The 19,556-nt window shown below is 44.1% G+C and overlaps 1 protein-coding gene across 2 annotated transcripts in view; it reads left to right on the top strand.

Moving 5' to 3' along the window:
• Positions 1 to 895: 895 nt before the first annotated feature.
• Positions 896 to 19,556, top strand: part of NHSL1 (NHS like 1) — a 160,974-nt gene continuing 142,313 nt past the window's right edge. Inside the window, exon 1 of one of the 2 annotated variants that reach the window (XM_065733068.1) lies at positions 896 to 1,813. In XM_065733068.1, coding sequence (XP_065589140.1) covers positions 1,462 to 1,813 — 352 coding nt within the window. In that variant the 5' untranslated portion in view covers positions 896 to 1,461. The remainder of the gene's footprint in view (positions 1,814 to 19,556) is intronic. The other variant, XM_065733077.1, reaches the window with a different exon arrangement.

Raw genomic sequence — 19,556 nt, forward strand, 5'->3', positions numbered from 1 at the left:
TCTTTGCTTTGTGCTCTGCTATCTGCAGATGTGTCCATGAGCTCCTCCAAGGAGCACCAAGGAGCCTCAGAAGAACTACGAGTGCTGTGGTTTCATTCCGACTTCCTTCAGTGCCCAGGCTAAAACCACATCTGAGCACTGCTGCGATTCAGAATGTTTTGTTCCCAGACTTGGGGCCACAAGGTGCTCACAGAGGGCGCAGCAGGTCTCTCCCAGGACCCCTCCTGTTTCTTTCATCACATCACGCATCAGCTGTGTAGGGGATGGAGCTGCTGAGGGGCAGACACGATCCCCGCTGCCCCTTTTCCCCAGAGCCCTTTCCACGAGAAGCGTGTGACCGTGCTCCTCTCTTCATCACGCAGCAGGCACGGAGCCCCCAGGCCCAGATAAGTAGTAGCTGTCGGCAATTACTTGTAGGCTGAATTGGTTCTCCGGGGGCGAAGAGCTGCTTGCCTCTTAGGGGACCAGAGAATGAGTGCTTCCGAGGGTTGAGCCCGGCTTCACTCGCACCACAGTTACGCTCCGGCGCAACGCAGTAGGAGCTGAGAGCTCAGCGTCACGCTTCAGATTTTGCTTTTCCCACCTTGGGGTCAGCCTCACTACAGTTAACCAGCACTCGCAGCCCCGCTTCCCAGCCCGTCTTCCCCGGAGCGGCGGCGGACAGGGAGGCGGAGTGGCCGCAGCTCATTGCCCCACGCGGGGCAGGCAGCGGCCGCCCCGGGGAAGCCCTGGAGCCGGGGACGGCGGCGGGGCCGGGCCCGTACCTCGGCCGTGAGCCGGCCGGGAAGGGTGAGGCTCTGGAAGAGGCTCCAGTTCGGGGAGCCACAGGTAGGCGGCGGCCTCTTTTTCTCTTCCCAGGTTCGCGGAGCCTTTTCCCCCCCTCTCTCCTCTCGCTCCGGCTCTCGCTTTCCGGGTTGGGAGTTTGGTGCGCTCGCAAAAGTGCCCGCAGCGGCGCGGGGTTCCCCAGGTGGGGCCGCTCCGGGCTTTTCTCTCCCCCCTCCTCCATCTCTTCCTCTCCTCCCTTTCTCCCTGGCCGCTTTCCCTCCTTTGTGGCCTCATCCAGAGCGCTCAGCCCCCCCTCCCACGCTTCCTCCTCTCCGCTCCGGGGACAGAAACCCGGGCTCTTTCCTGTCTCCCGGCCGCAGGGCAGCAGCGGGCTGCTCGGCGGCGGCGGCTCCGCTCCCGCTCCTCCTCCGGGGCCGCTCCCGCACATGGGCGCCGCGCGGGGCCTCCCCTCCGCCCGGCGGGCGGCGGCGGCTCCCCCCGAGCCCCAGCTCCGGCCCCGGCGCGCGTAGCCCGCCCGCTCTGATTCATTTGTTGTTGTTGTGCTCCCTCCCTCTCTCTGTGTCTCTCTGTCTCTCTCCCTCTCCTCTTTCTGAACTTTTGTCGCCGCGGCCGCTTGGCGGGCGAAGACTTTCCTCGCCGGGGACGCCCAGCTCGTCCCCGCCGCCCCCGGCCGCGATGCCGTTCCCACTGCGGACCCTGGAGCCGCTGAAGCTGTGCAGGTTGGAGGAAGGCGACGGAGCGGAGCGGGGCGGCCCGGCGCCGGGGGACCACGCCGGGGCGGCCGAAGGGGGCGGCGGGCGGCGGCGCGGCGCGGTGCCGCAGTTCGGGGCGCTGGAGCAGGTCAGCTCGTACGCGCTGGTATCGCTGCTCATGCAGCTCTCCGACCTGTCCCGCTGCGCCGGAGACATCTTCGGCGGGATCCTGAGCGAGGCGGACACGCTGTGCCACCGCAACGCCCGGCTCCAGCGCCGCCTGGGAGCCCTCGAGGCGATGCTCGCCCGCCTCGACCACCGCAAAGTGAAGATCCGTGAGTGTGTGCGGGGAGCGGGCGGGTGCGGGCTGGGGGCTCGGGCGGGCTGCTGACAGCGCGGCCGCTGCTTAGCTCTGCTGTGTGTGCGCGGGCAGAGCTCGGTAAGTGGAAACCCGGGCGCGGTTTCCAGCTACTTCTGTAGTTCTCCTGAGCTCCTCGCTTGTTGAGGAGGCTCCGCTGCGTGCAGACTCATCCCATGTCCGCACGTATGGCTTCTTAGAGCACGGCTCCGGGTCTGACTTAGCGCTCCCGCACAGCGACGGGCTGGGGAGGTGTTTCTTAAATTCCCGAATGAACCTGACACCGGCCCTTCGGAGTGACGGGCTGTGTGGCTGCACAGAGCTATAGAAACAGGGTTTTTATTTCCTAGCTCGGTTTAACTTTGGGAAAAGGAGCATCTGCTCCGTGTGGTTTCAGTGGTGCACGTCCTCGCCCCCCGCATAGGAAGTGCAAGATGGCTCTCAGCATCACTGTAGCATTCTCAGTGTGTTGGAAGCGGTCATAAAGCCTAAGAACTGAGCTCCAGCAACTGCAGAAAATGCACGGGGTGTCAGCCCAGCCTGGTGCGAGACTGGTGCTCTGAGGCCGCCAATGGGCTCTGTTGAAATGAGAGTAGCGAGGCTGCTTTGCACGGGGCATGCTTGTGAGCAAATCTGGTCACGGGCACCTTTCACAGATAAGCTTCAAAGAATGTGGACCTCGTGTGGGTAACTCACCTGTTGCGTGGCAGAATTATTCCTTATGCTGTGCTTCTGCTGATTCCCTTCTGCTTCCAGAGGAGGAAGCTCTCGTTGCTCTTACCAAAAGGCTGTTTCTGCAGTTTGTGATCATGAGGTGCCAGTTTTGTGATAACGTTTGACGTTTCAGTGCTTTGTAACTGCCTGACAAACTTCAGGTGTTTTTCTTCCTCACCAAGACAGGGATATTCTCTTCTAGCAGTATTGTTATTGTTATTGGCATGGCATGGTACATTCAGACATAAAATGAGGATGTTTCCTACTGGGGATGCCTGCAGCAGGGCTCTGCATTACATCAGTGCCCTGATAAATACATCCAGCCCCATTTCTCTCTTGTAAACATGGAGCTTATTGCTAAGCACTGTGCAACCCATCTATAGGAAAGGGTGAGGTGGGGCACCATGCAAGCCCTGACGTTTTGTATGTGTCAGGTGTTTGGTTGTTGCTTGTGCCAACTGATGACCAAGAATACTATTTATTTGCTACTTATATTTTTTATTACAACTCGGTTCTTTGTGCTAAGCCTGTTATTGTTTTTAATTTGATGGTCATTGAACCCAGCCTGGGTGCAGTTCCTATGTTTGGCTTTCCTCATTTGGTTTGAATTCTTCAGTAGGGAGCGTCTCTGCTGTCAAATTTAATGTTGCTACTTAGCAGTTGCATTGCTGCTAGCATTTACTTTTCAAAGAAATTATTTCTCAAAGGCTTTAATAAATGAGATGTTTCTAACTTTGTTAAAATTGCATGAAATGCAACCTTCTCGTAAAACACATGTATCAGTCACAAGGAATGGATCTGTAGTCCGTGTTGACATGGAGTTGCACATAAAGACATGTGAGTTTTCTTGTTGAGTGCTTGTTGCAGTCTGGCAATATCAGGGAAGGGTTCTTCAGCAGAGGGCAGTGGGCATGGCCACAAGCTGCCAGAGTGTTTGGACAGCGCTGTCAGACATACAGTTTGGATTTTGGGTGGTGCTGTGTGGAGCCAGGGGTTGGGCTTGGGGATCTCTGCGTGTCCCTTCTGTCTCAACGTACTTGGTGATTCCATGATTCTGGCCACGGATATGGAGTGAATAAGCAGTTGTAGTGAGCATCGTGAACTCTTCTGTAATGAAAGCTATCACAATTTGTCTGCAAATGTTACCCTGTTGCTGGCATTAAAGCTAAATATCTCAAAAAATGATGAGAAGAGTTAAGTCATGCAGACTTCGTTTGGAAACAAAGACAAGATTTTGTTGTGGTTTTTTGTTTTTTTTCCCCCCGTTACATTTTCATATCTGAAGACACAGAAATGTAATGGAGGAAGCGTCTGGAATGGGACTGTAAGAGGACCAAGGGCTATAAGATGAAATAAATTATTTTTCTTCTTAACAGATTCTTGCTCATAAATGTTTTCTTGTGCAGACAAAAATATTATCTACTGTACCTCTTGTGGCACACAGGCAGGTGAAACATGATGTTGTGTCAGATGATTTAAGTATCCCAGTCTGGCTTTTTACTGAAATGAGTGGATAGGAGATTGTACACCTGCTTTTTAGATCATGGGCAATTTCCACTTGAAAAAAATGGTTTGTATTCTCTTTGTGGGGCCCAGGCAATAATTTCCTCTTAAGGCTGAAGTTCCTGGGGTGGTCCCAGCATGATCTTTTATGGGAAGGACCAGAGGACAAGCAAACTTTACATATGGGCCGCAATCACTCCTTAGGAAGTAGCTGTGGGCTGGCAGCTAATGTAAGCCACTCTCTATGTGTTCCTGATGCTTGGGAAAGTACATACTTGGACAATGCAAGGTGTTGGTTTTTTGGTTTTTTGGTTTTTTTTTTTTGTGTGTACTATCATAATTTTGTTTCAAAATAAAGCTCCCCTGCAGTAGCAGGGGTCTGTGAGCACTCACCACAGAGCCATGGTGTGTGCATGACACAGGGGGAGCAGGCACAACAAACCTTTGTCTTCAGTGAGTCACTCTGTACAGTCATGAGCACTACCTGCTTGTCTGGCTGCATGGTACATGTGTGTAGGATCCACTGTAGCACTGCTATGGGATGGATGTTTCTAGGCATTAGACTAGTAGTCGTTGACTACCTCTTGAATGATCTCCACTGTTTCTCTTCTGTTACTTGCTCTTTGGCGTGCTTTAGTGAAAGCACTGCAGTCTTTCGCTATGCCATGTGCAGAAGAACTTTACAATTTCACAAAAGCATTGATACAATCCTCTGTTGCAGTAGGTGTTACATATTTGTAGCCCTTGCAAGGGGAAGACTTCTTGGAGAGTAGCTGCGTTTCTTTAGCGCCGGTCTACTGGGAGGCCATTTTCCAATCGTTCTGTACTGGTGTACTGCTTGCAGTTTAACTTACACTTTGGGATACTGAAGGCAGCTTTCAACTGTACATGATATCAGTGATGACTGCTTTTTCCAGAGTTCACCAGTAGAGATGGGATACACTGGGAAAGTCCATCTCTCTAGTCGGGTTTGGCTGTCCTAACCTTTACGTGGTGGCTGAGAGATCTCTGTTTATGATCCATGACTTAGAGACTGGTGGTTGACAATCTTATTTTGATTTGAGGTTATTTTTAAGACCATTTGGTAAAATGACTTCCTGACACTTATTTGAGCTTTGCATGATAAGCTGGGTGTTGTGCCATCAGAAGGAAAGTCAAAGTATGAGACGCGTCCCTATGGGGCTGATGACTGGTTTATAACTCAAAGCAGTGGGAGGCACTGGTGGCTCAAGGTGGCTTATGACATTTCAGTGCTGTGTGCAGCCCGGAGGATTAATTAGGTTTGTTAGATTTTTGACACTCTTTCATCAGGTTTTCATTAAGTTTGTGTACGTCGCTGTTGTGCATGGTACTTTGTGTTTCCAGCATGCAACTGCAGCAACATGGTTTGCACCACTGAGCTTGCCTAACAGCTTTGCATTTTCTAGGCACTGTGCGTCTGTATCTGTGACCTCACATTAAGTGATGTTGTTTTCATCACTTTCCATTCTTAAATGTCAGGGTGGGTAAGGACAAATGCCTCTTTGAAGTGATCAGAGCTTGTTAAAAGGTGTGTGATGGCAGCAGAGAAATCTGGCATGAATTACAAGGTCAGCTCTTGGGAAATGCTGTGAGGCCTTCAACAGTCATTGTTTTTATAGTGAATAAAGGAGGACATTTTTCCATTGCTATTTGTCTTCCATCATCAGAAGATATTTATGCAAAAATTAATATCGCTGCTGTTTTCTGAGTCCTGATGGTTGGGCAGACTGGAAGGCTGTTCTTCTGTCATATGTGCTATTTATTTTTAGTCTTTTTGAAGAGATGTTTTGGAAGATATGCTCAGAGGTTAACCTAATGACAAATTCTGGTTCGGCTCCTCCAGTTAGTAGGACAGGGTTTGGTCAGTTGTGCCTCCTCTTCTAACAAGAAGAAACTGATCCTGTGGGAAGGAGGAAGTGCTCCCTCCTAATTAGCACTGCTGTTTGAAATCTTTCAGTGTTTGGTTTTAAAGGCACAGCTTGCTCACATGATGTTCATGCAGAATTTGCATACAGATATGTTTTTTTCATGTTTAACACATTAATGAAAGTGAGCGGGGAAGTTGGGAAGGATGGCTTTCCATTTGTCTGCATGATGTACAGACAATCCAGTTTGCACTTCATCTCCTGCTATTTTGTTTAGTATTTTCCACTCTTTGTGTGTAAGGCAATCCTGGAGCACGTTTCCTGCTTTAGCTGAACAGGAAGCTTTATTCAGCTTATTCCTAGGGAAACCCCTCCTCCATCCCTCGCCCTAAAAGTGAGCGCTATTCAGGATGGGATCGTCAGCTGCTGACTTGCTGGACTTCCCATAGCATTTAGTGTAGGGAGAGGGGGTATAAGACATCCGTAATCCCAGTATAGCTAAGAGAGACTTTCTTAAGAAAAGGTGACAACAAAAAAAAAAAAAAAGAAAAGAAAACGGGGGAAAAAAAAGTAAACCATGATGTGTGCTGTTGAGGAAGCTTTAGCAAAAGACCCTCCTTTTCAACAAAATTCTGTTCTAACAATGTTTAGGAGCTGCTGTTTAGAAGTTTCAGATGACCATGCGCTGTGGTGTTTTCTCTCTCGATGCATGATAGGAAGATTCAACAATGAAGTTCATTCCATGAGGAACAGTGAATTGCTAAGTTCTTGTAAGGAAGAATCTTCTCTTTTACTCCATTGTATTTATTTAGATTACTGCTCAGAGGCAATATAACTCTTGCTTTATTTAGCTAGTGCAAGACTAATTATCTGTGGAAATTCAACCTGATCCAAAGGAGATTTCATTTGAAATAAGCAGGAAGAAAGCCTGAGTTAGGAAAAGATTTCCCATGGGGACAGTGGGCCAAGTCGCTGTCCTGCAGAGTGGCAAAACTCCAGTTGAATTCAGTCTGATGAGGATTTGGCTTGCTGTTTTGAAAACAGTTGACGCTCCTTGGCTGAAATCTAGGGTAGCTTTGTGTGTTACACAGAACCTATTATACAACACCTATGAACATTTATTTCCGCAGGTCTTATGATTGGCTGGATCATTCAGGAAAGCAGTGTTTAGGAGAGGTGGTTAATGAATTAAACATACTTGTATTTAGTTGTTCTCAATTGGGATGTATTTTGAACATTCATAGATATTTTAGGATACAATAAAATGTCCTCAGAAGTTTCTCTTCCTATTAACATTGGCACAGTCTCAGTTTGGTTCAGGGGAAGCTAGTAATCTTGGTCTTGTGGGCTTTTCTCCTAAGCTGCTAATACGAAGTTCCTGCAAAAGAGGCATTTTTTTTATGAACCTATTAACAAACATAAAACAACACAGTGGAAGCCACTGAAATTCCTCAAAACCTCTGTCTTGGAACTGAATCTGACCTCTAACTGGTGGAATTTGAGTGAGGTTTCCAAGGGGGATGGGGAGCAGATGACGCCAAATAAAACACTTGGTGCTGGCTGCCATCAGCCATGGGATGCTGCACCCAGCACGTCTAAGGCTATGTCCACTGAAGTAACCCCCAGCCATTGCCATGTTTCTGGGTGAAGGAGAGAAAATTTTTCTTTCCTCTTCATCCTTTTTTTTCTTCTTCCCCCCTACCTACATGTTCAAGTCATTGATACTAGAATCAACGCCTGCATTTTGGTTTATGTTATTCGGAACTCTGTCAGCGCTGAAGTACTGGGGCTTTGTGAAGCTTGCCCTGTACCCTAGAAGATGAGAGTACTTGAAGCATATAGGGAAATGGTCTAGTTGCTGTAATGATCAGCCTGCTTTTGCTCCTGGAGTACTCCTTATCGCACAACCTGGAAATGAGGTTGCCCTCCGTGATCTCACAGTTGGGTCATCGTGTATTTGTGTGATAGGTGGTTATGAAGTTATCATGTGTTACTTGGCTTTTTTAATTCCTGTTTCCTCAACTACTTTGACTGCTGCCTCTGAGGAACTGGTGTTAGCACGGTGTGAGCAGAAAGGCAGGTTGAGAAATAGGAGGAATTTAAAAATGCACATTGAGGGCTTGGCAATTATGCAAAGTCCCAGTTTCTTCTGTAGTCATAAACTAGTTATCAGAAGAGAAGATCAAAGCTGTCCATCCTAAGAGTTAACGAGATCAATTAAACATGGTAATTAAATGTTGTTCTCGGCTTTAGGCATGATGTGAAACCTGCTGGTTGGATGGTAGTGCCAGAGAGCCAGGGTGACATGCCAGTTAAGAGACTGGAAAAAATGTCTCCGTACCTGTGGGTTAAGCACAGATTAATGTGGGAGGACTTGGCAAGTTGTTTGTATTTGTATTGTGCTGTGTTTTAGTAGGGCAGGGCTGCTTCTAGCTTCGGGCTGTCGTGTTGGTTGGTTGTTGTTTTTTTTTCTTCCTTTGTCATCTGTGTGTTACAGTGTTTTATGTTAGACTTTATTTATTTATTTATTGGTCTCTTGTCCTTTAATCAGCAGGCTATGTATGAGACTTTGTTGTTCTTTGAGAATTAGAAGTAGTTAGAATATGAGCATTTAAGGTCCTGCTTAATGTGGTTTAGCTTGCGTCACCTCTCCATCTCGAGGCAGGGTAGTTAGGCCAGCAGAGAGTTGGCACAGAGTCATTACTTTGCCACAGATCCTCGGGATAGTTTTCCCAATAAAGTCACTGGTCTACACAATGTTGTTGATTTATTTATTTTTTTAGGTTAAGGCCTGATTTTTTTTCATTTTTCATCTTTTTTTAGTAGCAGTAGGCCAGGCTTCCCACTCCATGCACACTCTGTGTGAGATGCTCCTCCATGTCCAGTGGCCATCCTTCATGCTTTGAGCATGGGCAACCTGTGATGACCTCTGCTCTTCTCTGCCCACATTGTGCCTGATCTCAACTGCATCTCCCCATCCCGACGTATCACATTTTGCCTGTCTGATAGCTGGCAGAGTTTGAGAGGAAGGAAGGGATTGGGTGATGGTGACAAATGGGGTGATATTTGGTAGAGCCATTTCATGCCCCTCAGCTTTCACCTTAGTGTAAGGCTTTTTGAGCTTAAATGACATTTTAATGTTTCAGTGCATTTAATTTTCCTAACCTACATGTGAGCAGTAAGCCTGTTTTAATCTGGAATTTAGTATCTTGACAACCAGTTAAGTTAGTTGACTGGATATTCCTTTTACTGTAATGAGGCTTCAGTTTAACTAAGTAATTTTTTATTAATCTAAGACTGTAATTTCTTAAATTGACTTAGCTCTCACATTTCAGACATTAGGACTATAACAGATACATCTTGAATTAAGTTGGAACTATGAGTGCTTACTGTATTTGAGAATTTTGGCTGCTTAATTTTTTTTTACTAGCAATGAATAATAATGTAAGTTATAATGGAAAAAATACGAAGTAGGGATTCCAAGCATATTGAATAATAGTGACAACGTGTTTCTTATTTTTTATTGTTTAAAATTTCTTTTTTTTTCTGGATAAATTGCCAAGTTGAAAATGAAAACAACAGGCTTCTCCAGAGTACTGTACATGGTAATGTGTTGTACGTGAATATTCTTCTTTTTTCTCATTCTTCCTTTATTTTTTTTCCTTTCCTAATCAAAATGCTGGCTACAGAAGAGCTCTCATCAACTTCTATGTACCGGGATAAATATTGTCATGCATTGGCTTGCTACATACATTATTCTAGGCTGGTTGTCACATTGACAAGTCTTCCTAGCAGTTTTAGGTTGGGTAAGTAAGCAAGACCAGCCATTCTCCTGGCAAAAGGACATCTGTCTTCTGTTTTCTACTTTGGCTTTTGACAACAGATGGAGTTCTCCTACAGGAAATTCAGCAGAACCTTAGAGGAGTGCTTTGTAGGTTATCTCTAGTGGAACCTTTTGTTCTTGTTGTATGGGAGGAAAGAGCTCCCAAGTGAATGGTGTTGGCTTTTCCTTCCTATTCAATGTATAGTTGGAGCTAAGTAAAAGAATCTGCTTGAATGGCTTGAAAATGGCTTGAAAAACCAAGCAATGTTTGACTGATGCAGAGTCTGTATATGTTAAAAATCAAATCTCATGATGTTGCTAGCTATGTGCTCCTTAAAGATGCTTTAAAACTGTTGAATAAGAGAAAAGGAAGCCAATTGCCAGGAAATGGGAATAAGCTCTTACAAAGTGTACGTAGAATATTCCATTTCATTAGCTGTGGCAATTGATTTTCAGTTTAGAAGAAATATAAAGCAAGCAAAACTTGACTGATTACACAGCAAGATCTGCCTTCTCCCACTCTCTTCTTGTTTCAAATAAAATATTTTTTTCTCAGTTTTTTTCCCCTCCTCCTTCATGTGCAATGGACACTGAAAATGTTACGTTATAGAAATCCAGGAATCTGTGTTTCTGGAAATAATGACTGTAAGATTGATGTGTATGTTAATGTATGTGCAAACCATAATGAAGTGAAGTACAAGGGCTGCTCAGAAAGTAAAGCCCCCTATTTTATTATGTTGGCCTACAGTATCAGAGGTGGCTGTTGGTGCTATGGCAGTAGAGGCTGAACCTTCCCAACAGTGTTCCATTGCATGTTGTTGCAGTGTGATAGATAGCAGCAGAGGAGCTGTCTGACAGAATGACACCTGACGTGAAAGTGCATATGAAGCAAAGGTGTGTCACTGTATTCCTTTGCGTGGAAAAAATGGCATCCACTGACATTCATTGATGCTGAACATTTATGGAGGCCAAATGATGAATGTAGTGCAGGGAGGTGGTGGGTGGTGCATTACAGCAACAGTGGGTCACCCTCACTGGTGCAGATTTTTATAAGTATGTCATGCAGCCTCGTGTTCTTCTCTGGTGAAAACACATGTCTAATGGTCGTGGCTGTGTTGAAAAACAGTGTTTTGTAGCTGAAAATTTGCTTTATCAAATTGTGTTATTATGCTCTTTGTATCTGTTGTAGTTTCCATAGAAACAAATAGGAGGAATTAGTTTTGGGGAGTCCCATGTGTATTGTTATGGTCTATTTGATACTATTTTGATTGGTACTACTGGAAAGATATAGCGTATATCTACTGTGAACTTTGGCATTTCAAACGTGAGAAATCACTTGCTAAGCTGTGCTTGCCCTGGATGTGTGAGGTATGTTGCTGCAGCCCTGCCTCCATGCTCACCAAAATCCCCCCTGGCATTGTATTGGGTTTACCTTGTCATGGGGGAGGCGCGTGCCAGTGGTGGTTAAAATAAATAGATTATTGCAGCTGATTTTGAAATTATAGTCACAGTTATGATTAATCATGATTATAGTATATAGTGCGCAGGGTAGTAATTGATAATAATTGCCGCAGCTAGGGAAAGTAGGAGAGCTGAAGAGATGAGGTGGGCATGAGAAAAGTCTCTTGCCTTGCCTTGTCCTGGTGGCAGGCTCTGGTGGAACAGGGCTTAGCTCATCAGGAAGGCACCAGATGAGGAGGATGGGTGCTGTGCTCATCCTAAGGGATGGTGAAGCCATAGCCTTGTCCTCCTTATGATCTCAGTTTTCCTTAAAACATTTTTAAAAAGAGTTTGTGTAGTACAGCCTTGATACAGATTTAACTGTGGGCATCATGCTTTTTGCCCCAGGGAAGTCAAGTCTTAACACATGAAAAGCTAGCTGGAAGATGGCATTTTAGTTGTGTGGTTTGAAAAGATTTGTGTTGAAGAAACCAAAGTTTCATGATAGTTATGGGCCTTCTTGAGGTCTAGAGTAAGAGCAGGTAATTAGAAATCTACTGAGTGCCTGAGGCGAGTACCACAGACACATGGAGCTCTTAATATTTCTTTAGTTTATCACATTACAAAAGCCTCTGTTTGTTCTGAATCTGTTAAAGAGATGTTGTGTTTGCTTGATGGAAATAAAGACCAAAGCCATCTGCAGTACTCGTTATATCGCCTGCTCCCACTCACTGCAGGGGCTGGCTCCAATCCTGCAGTTTGTAGTGTCCCCTCTGAAGAGCATGGTGTATGGGATGGGAGGGAGTATGCTTTGAGACACATTTTTCTGGCCTCACTGCTCCAAGAGAGCATGTTCTCCTCTCCCTTCCCTTTTCCCAGCACAAACAGTGCAGTAGATTTTTTTCCTTACTAGTCATTTTGTTACTGTTAGTAACCTTGCTGGCAAGCTATGAAACTTGCTTTAGTCTAGAAACAGATACAGCTTCTCAACAGTGGGATGAATAGTACATAATTCAGCTTTCTGTATAATGTACTGCAGGTTTACACATTGAATACTTAGATAATTTAAATACATTATGCAGTACGACTGATAGAAAAATTAGTTAGATGACAACCATAAAAAGTATTTCTTCATTTGAACTTGTCATGTTGGCATGTTTGTGCTTAATTGGTTTTGTCACTAGTTTTGTCACACTATATACACAACATATCTCTAATTTAGGTTGTTCATAGTAGCTTATAAAAATAAAATATTTATATTTCCCCAGAAGTGGGAAGGCATCTCTGGACATCACCTAGTCCTACTCCTTACTCACACCAGGCTCAGACTGAGTTGGATGTTGAGAGCTCTGCCCAGTTGGGTTGTGAGAATTTTATCATAGAATCACTAAGGTTGGAAAAGACCTACAAGATCATCCAGTCCAACTGTCCACCTACCACCAATAGCTCTCACTAAACCATGTCCCTCAACACCTCAACACCACATGTAAATGTTCCTTGAATACCTCTAGGGTTGGTGACTTCACCGCCTCCCTGGGCAGCCAGTTCCAGCACCCGACTACTCTTTCAGAGAAGTACTTCCTAACATCCAGGCTGAATCTCCCCTGGCACAACTTGAAGCTGTTCCCTCTTGTCCTAACACTAGCAACAAGAGAGAAGAGGCTGACCCCTATCTCACTACAACTTCCCTTCAGGCAGTTATAGAGAGCCATGAGGTCTACCCTGAGCCTCCTCTTCTCCTGACTGAACAATCCCAGCTCCCTCAGCCACTCCTCATAAGACTTGTGCTCCAGACCCCTCACCAGTTTTGTTGCCCTTCTCTGGACACACTCCAGGGCCTCAGTGTCTTTCTTGCAGGGAGAGGCCCGAAACTGAACACAGTACTCGAGGTGCGGCCTCACCAGAGCTGAGCACAGGGGGACAATCACTTCCCTGCTCCTGCTGGCAACGCATTTTCTGATACAAGTCAGAATGTCATTGGCCTTTTTGGCCACCTGGGCACACTGCTGGCTCATGTTCAGCTGAGCATCGACCAATACCCCCAGGTCTATTTCCTCTACACAATCTTCCAGCCACTTTGCCCCAAGCCTGTAGTGTTGCCTGGGATTGTTGTGGCCAAAGTGCAGGACCGGGCACTTGGTCTTGTTGAGCCTCATCTTATTGGCTTCAGCCCAGCTATCCAGCCTGTCCAGATCCCTCTGTAGGGCCTTGCTACCAGCAGGCAGGTTGACACTTCCTGCCAACTTGGTGTCATCCGCAAACTTACTGAGGGTGCACTCAATGCCCTTGTCCATATGCCCTCACTATCTTCTAGGTGATGCGTCTATAACCAGTCTCTGCAACCTGTGCCGGCATCTGGCACCCTCACAGTTACAGAGTTTTTTCATGGTTAAATGGAACATCTTGTATTTCAGTTTGTTCCAATTACCTCTTGTCTTAAGCAGGAGTGCTAGTATACTCCTCCTTACTGGAAGGTTGGGATAACTTTAGTAAACTCAGGAAAAGTTCTTGCTGCTTATATTGAAGGACAAGAGAAAACACTTAGTGATATGAGAAAGATGGAAACTACCTCCAGTGGATACAGTAGAGGCAGTTTCCAGTGTTTCACCTTATGGATGCTGTTGGTGGTATCTCTTTCAAAGTGGAAAGCATTCAGTGTTTGCAGGAGGATTCCTGAACAACCCTTATGCATGCCCAAGAATTTCAGTACCAGCTTCCTTTTTGAAATTCTGACAAAGATTCTTGGCTAGGTTTTTGGAAACTGTCTAGGATCTAGGTTACGTTAAAACAATACCTTCTTTTTTTGCTTGTCACCAGGAGCTCTATTAAGTAGGTTAGGAAGGATAACATATAGTTCTGTTCTTCATCTTGCTGGGGACAAGCAAGAGAACCCCATTTAGAATTACAGGAAACACCTTTTTCATCATCCACAACAGCAGCTGGTTGAATGAAGTAGTCCCTCAGTAGCCTGAGTTGCTGTTAATTGATGCATTTTCCTATCCTTCCCCTAACTAAGCCCTCTTTTAGGCTGAGTTAATTGGCAGGACTGTATTCACTTGATGGTATTTTAAATTAAATCTGTGATTTAAGTGCTAAATAAAAGCTGTTGCAGAAAAAAATAGCTTTATATGTCAGACTCTGGGATATCTTACATAAACTATTCCTTACACACATGGATGGTAAGCTATTACTGTGCCTTTTTTTCCCTCTCAATGAAAGTATATAAGCTCTAGCTGAAGTATTCAAGTGAAAGAAGCCAAACTGGCATCTGATAAAGCTATATTTAAAGCTCTTGGCAGGACTTCTGCCATATGAAAAATGTTATATATAAGTTCTTGGAATAAAGCTTTAAATTGGAGATTCCAATGCAAAAGACTACCAGATCATCCTAATCTTAAGGGATTTAAATACTACATCACACTTTTGCATCAGAGTTCCCTTGTCCTATGCTCTTTTTGTATTGAACGTTTAACTTGATTTTTATTACAGCACCTCCGGGAAATATGCACTGGATAAGCTTGTAATTTCAGGTATTTGGCACCTCAGTTGCTTTCTGCTGTAAAGCCTTGCAAAAATGGGGTTCACTGAGAAGTCCGTCTGTAAATATTGGAGCATAAGGAATCTTTTTTTTTTTTTCTTCCCTATTTTGTGTCTAAGGAGAATAGTTGTAGCCTGTGGAATGCATCCTGTTCTCTCTGCTGCTGTGAAACCCTTGCTTCTATTCATAATAGTTATTGCTTTTTCTTCTTTACCAAGGCTGTCTGCATCTGACCTAGCGTTCCTTAAAGCCAAAGGCTAATTGAGAGGTGGTCCTTTGCTTTTACCATGGAGGAAAAGTTTTTTTTAAATCAGCTAGTATTCCCTGTGGTGTTTTCAATCAAACATTGAGATGCTGTGGAGAAAACAAAACACAAACAAAATACAATAACAAAACAACTAATTGACTGTAATTATCCAAACTAAAGGAAGCCAACTATAAATGAAGGCACTGTATCCTAAATGCATATATTCTCATTTCATTTTTCTAATTAGTATCATTAAATTGATAACTTAATCTGTTGTCATTTTTAAGTTTATTCCTTGATACACATTTTTATATAAGTAGATGGTGAAGTAAAAAGTCTCATTTTGCAAGTTTCTTGTTTGCATTTAAGGTCAGGAAGACACAGAGGGGTGAAAACCTGAGCTGACTTATGATTTACATTTTCCAACATCAGTTTTGGCCTTGAGTTGCCATGTACTAACTTGGAATGAAGAGCTATATCTAAGTGACTGATGGATGGGTTCTGGTAGTGAAGTTCTCCTCCCCCATGTTCACATCCTTGGAGCTCAGTCCCTGGTTGGAACTCTGTCTTCATATTCAAAAACTTGCTTGCTTCAGAAGGAGTTAAAAATGCTGATGTTTGCACTTTGTGAATGTCTGTAACAGTGAAGAGGTAAGAGGTGGGCAAAATAAGGTGAAAGGAATGTAGGTAACCTTTCCTTTCCTTTTTTTTTTTTTTTTTTTTTTTTTGTAGGGGAAGGTGATTATTTCCTCCAAAGTCTCTTAATACAATAGTTGTTTTAGGTTAATGTTTTGTTAAACATGCAGAATGTTTTTATATTCCCTTTATACTGCTCTTACCTTATCCCTGCAAGCACTTTGTGTGTGGGTTTGTGGTACATTAAAACAAAAACAAAAAAAAAGAAAAACAACCCTGTAATAAAGTGATCTTTTTTTGACCTATCTCTTTCCAGGTTTTCCACATTTAATTCAGTAGTTCTAGTTATAGCAGGTTCATGTTTCAGCAAAATTGCTCAGATTACCCATCATTCTTCTTCACTGAAATGCTGTAAAAACAGAAAAGGGGTTAGTTTGGGAGGAGAAGGGAATCATGCAGTGGAAAAAAACAGCCTGAATATGTCCAGGAATGCTCTAGAAGCAAGACTTCTGCAATACTGAAATTTGAAAACACTCACTATTTCTACCAACTATGGGTTACCCTTGAGTTTCTAATCAGGCTTTATTAATTTTTGGTATATGGTGGAGGAGCAGGACTGCTGTAGGGGTGGGTGGTGACATGTCAGGTCTGGTGCTGTGGACTTCTACCAGAGGCCTGGGATATCCCCAGATCAGAAAGTGGGGGTTGTGACTGACTGTGCTTCTGTAATTAGTTGATGTTTCCTTTGCATTTAATTATTACTACTTCTGCATGTGTGCATAAGTGGATGAAGAGAATAAAGTGCTTAGGGCAGGAGGCACAAATTGAAAAAGGAAAGACTGAAGAGATAAAAGATTACTGTGGGAGGTGGATATCAGTCACACTGAATTAACAAAGTTCTGTCCTCTGCAGCCATCCTGCAGCTAAGTTAGATTAACACACATGTTGTCTTACTGTTGTGCCTCTGAAGATCTCCAAGGAAGAAACTCCACAGCCTCTCTCTGAATGCCTTGTATTTTGCAGACTTTTTGCACCACTTTTAAGGACTAATAATTAAAAATGGAAGTGATTACGTTGTTCTCTGTATATTCCATACATTTTAAAATACAAGGCACTGTCTTTTGTAGAATCATAAAATTTCATCCCAGCATCACAGAACTGTAAGGGCTGCAAGGGACCTCTAGAGATCATCTAGTGCAACCCCCTGCCAAAGCAGCTCCCTAGCCCAGGTGGCACAGGTAGGTGTCCAGGTGGGTCTTGAACGTCTCCAGAGAAGGAGACTCCACCACCTCTCTGTGCAGCCTGTTCCAAAGCTGTCAAGAGTTACCTGTTCACCTGCTCAGCTAAGCTTGTGCCCAAAGACAATGCCTGCCACAATGTGATTAATGTTTGCTCCTTCAAATCCAGCTTGTGCTGGCAGTCCCCTCATTAGTCTGATGAATAATTCCTGTGCTGAAATCTTTCCTTCTTCTTCAACAGTCCTCAAAAGCCTTCCTTAAATATCCCCACTTTGATTAATTCTAACACCTCTTTGCAAACAAGTTAAAGGATGTTTTCACCATGGGAACTGGTTAAGGATTATAATGTACACATACCTCATGAAGTAGTTTCGGTCTGGGTGTCTGAGATTTTCTTCGGAGAGATTCAAATGCTTTTTGACTTCAGCTAAGTAAATTTCACAAAAGATGTATATATGATATCCCGAATGATTAATAGCTCTCAAATACTCACCCCTTCTAAAGTTATACAATATGAATCTGAAGAATTCCTAGTAAAAAGTTTGTGAATGGTAGACATTAAATGTCTGCAGTGGCTTTTGAAATTTTATATGTGGAAAGTGCTAATGGGAAAAGTATTTTACATAGCTCCTAAGGTAAAGATAGGGTCCAGAATTTTTGGAGTCCTTGAGTTTAAAACTGATTGAAAACTTTGAGGTTTTCCTATAAATTGTTCCTCATGCTTCTGGCAGAGTAGAAGTTGAACGTATTCAAGGAAATTAAATTAAGGCTGAGAAGTAAAAAAAGTAACAAATGGAAAGGTGTGTGCCTCACTCTAACTGCTGCATGTGAAAATATGCTATAAAACACATCAGATAGTATGATAGGGTGCTATTTCTATTTACCTCAGCGTGAGGATTCATTGTTTTTATTTTTTTAGCAGCATGCTTTTTCTTGGTTACATTGGTCCTAAATTTTGCAGTGCTTTCACTTGCAGCTCAGAAATTGAAAATGATTGTTTATGGAAAGAACATTGAGGATAGTATTCTGATCTGACCATAGAAAAAATTTCAGTTATGTTCAGAAAATTTGAAGTGAGATTTGAAAGTTTACAGCACCTGTACTAATAACAAGGTGCTAAAAGCATCAGGAAAGTTGGGATTTTCTTTAGTTTTGGCTGAAAAAGGAGGTTGCAGCCGTGTAGGCTTCCCTAGGTAGAGGTCTACCTGCAGGTAGAGCAGGTTGCTTCTTGTCCTGGAGCAGTGGGGCTGGAGTTGACTCAGGAGACCTTGCGTCGTGTGCCTGTTGGTGCAGGAGATGAGTAAAATCAACAGTTTCAGTGGTTAGGTGGAAAGGAAATAGAGTAAAACATTTGCTGTGGTAAAAGAATACATACCTGAATGCATGCATGAGTGAGATCTCCAATCCAGATAGGCATACAGGCTGTTCTTATCTTGCCTCTGTTGTTCACCCTCCTTGCCGCCTCTGAAAAAGCTTTGAATGATGAGGCCGCCTGTGTGCTGACACTGGCCCACACTATGTGCACTGCCATGGTCGTGTTCTCTTCTGTTGAGCTCTGTTTGTCAGTCACTCATTGGTCAACATCTTGACTGGTACCATGCCAATCATATTTTCTGCCCTGTTTACATGACAGTAGTTGCTTTCAGGTCTTGATGGCCGGTGTCCAGCTACAGTAGATGTTGCCTGCCAAAAATCAATAGGTGGCCCATGGGTGGAACCACTTCTGCAATTGCAGACTGATTTCTTCTCTGACGCTAAGAAGTGAGTGTTGGTGTGAATAAAAATAAAATCAGACCTACTGTGACTAAGGTGAGCGGTACTGAGAGCAGGTGACTCACTTGCTGACATGGTGTTCTGAGTGGTAGTGCAGGCTGCCCTGCTCCCAAAGCAGGAGATTTTGCTGGAGCAAGAATTGTTTCTAGACCTTGAGACACTGGGATGCTGTAGTAATGGGGCTTGCATAATTAGAAGCAATGAGAACTTTTGCTCAAGTAAGAATGCAGTGCAGTGTTTCTGTTTTGTTTTAGATCTCTACATCCAGAGACAGTCACGCAAGGCAGCACTGCCCTTTTGGTCGCAGGGAAAGATTGATCTTCTGCAGTACTTCATCTGGTGACCTTCTGGAGTAGCTTCTCACTGTAGTAATGGCTGACTTGGTCTGTACATGGTCCATATTGAAAGCTGATGATTAGATATGTGGAAGAGTAATGAGAAGCAAGGAGAATTCACCATACTTGAAGCAATAAAATAGTGGTAGCTCCAGCCACTTCAAGCTGGCTTGAGTTGTGGATATCAGGCTATGTCTCAATATCCATAAAGGGGAAGCAAATGTGTTATAGAACTGGAGTTTATAAACATTTAAAAATCAAATTGATTATTTTTTTGTTCTGAGGAAGGACACTTTAGTTCACTCATTCATTTAAGAAATGACTTCCTTTTTGCTGTTTTGGCTGTGTGTGCATATCAAATCAAGAGGAAATGGCAAAATGAAGTGTTATCTTCCTTCAGCAAAATAGGCAAAATCACTGGCTGGCACAGAAGCCGCTAAGTACAAGTGTGGGGCACCTGGCAGCTTCTGGTCAGCAAATGTGCCCAGCAATTTGTGGAAGTGTTGCCAAATGCTGCCATCTGGGACTGTTGCCAGTTAATGTGAGTTAGAGCAGCCCCAGGTTACAGTAGCATTTCAGAGGAAAGC

This window comes from Cyrtonyx montezumae, unplaced genomic scaffold (genome assembly GCF_038088225.1).
Source record: "Cyrtonyx montezumae isolate F1298 unplaced genomic scaffold, pur_monq_1.0 scaffold_0, whole genome shotgun sequence".
NCBI lineage: Eukaryota > Metazoa > Chordata > Aves > Galliformes > Odontophoridae > Cyrtonyx > Cyrtonyx montezumae.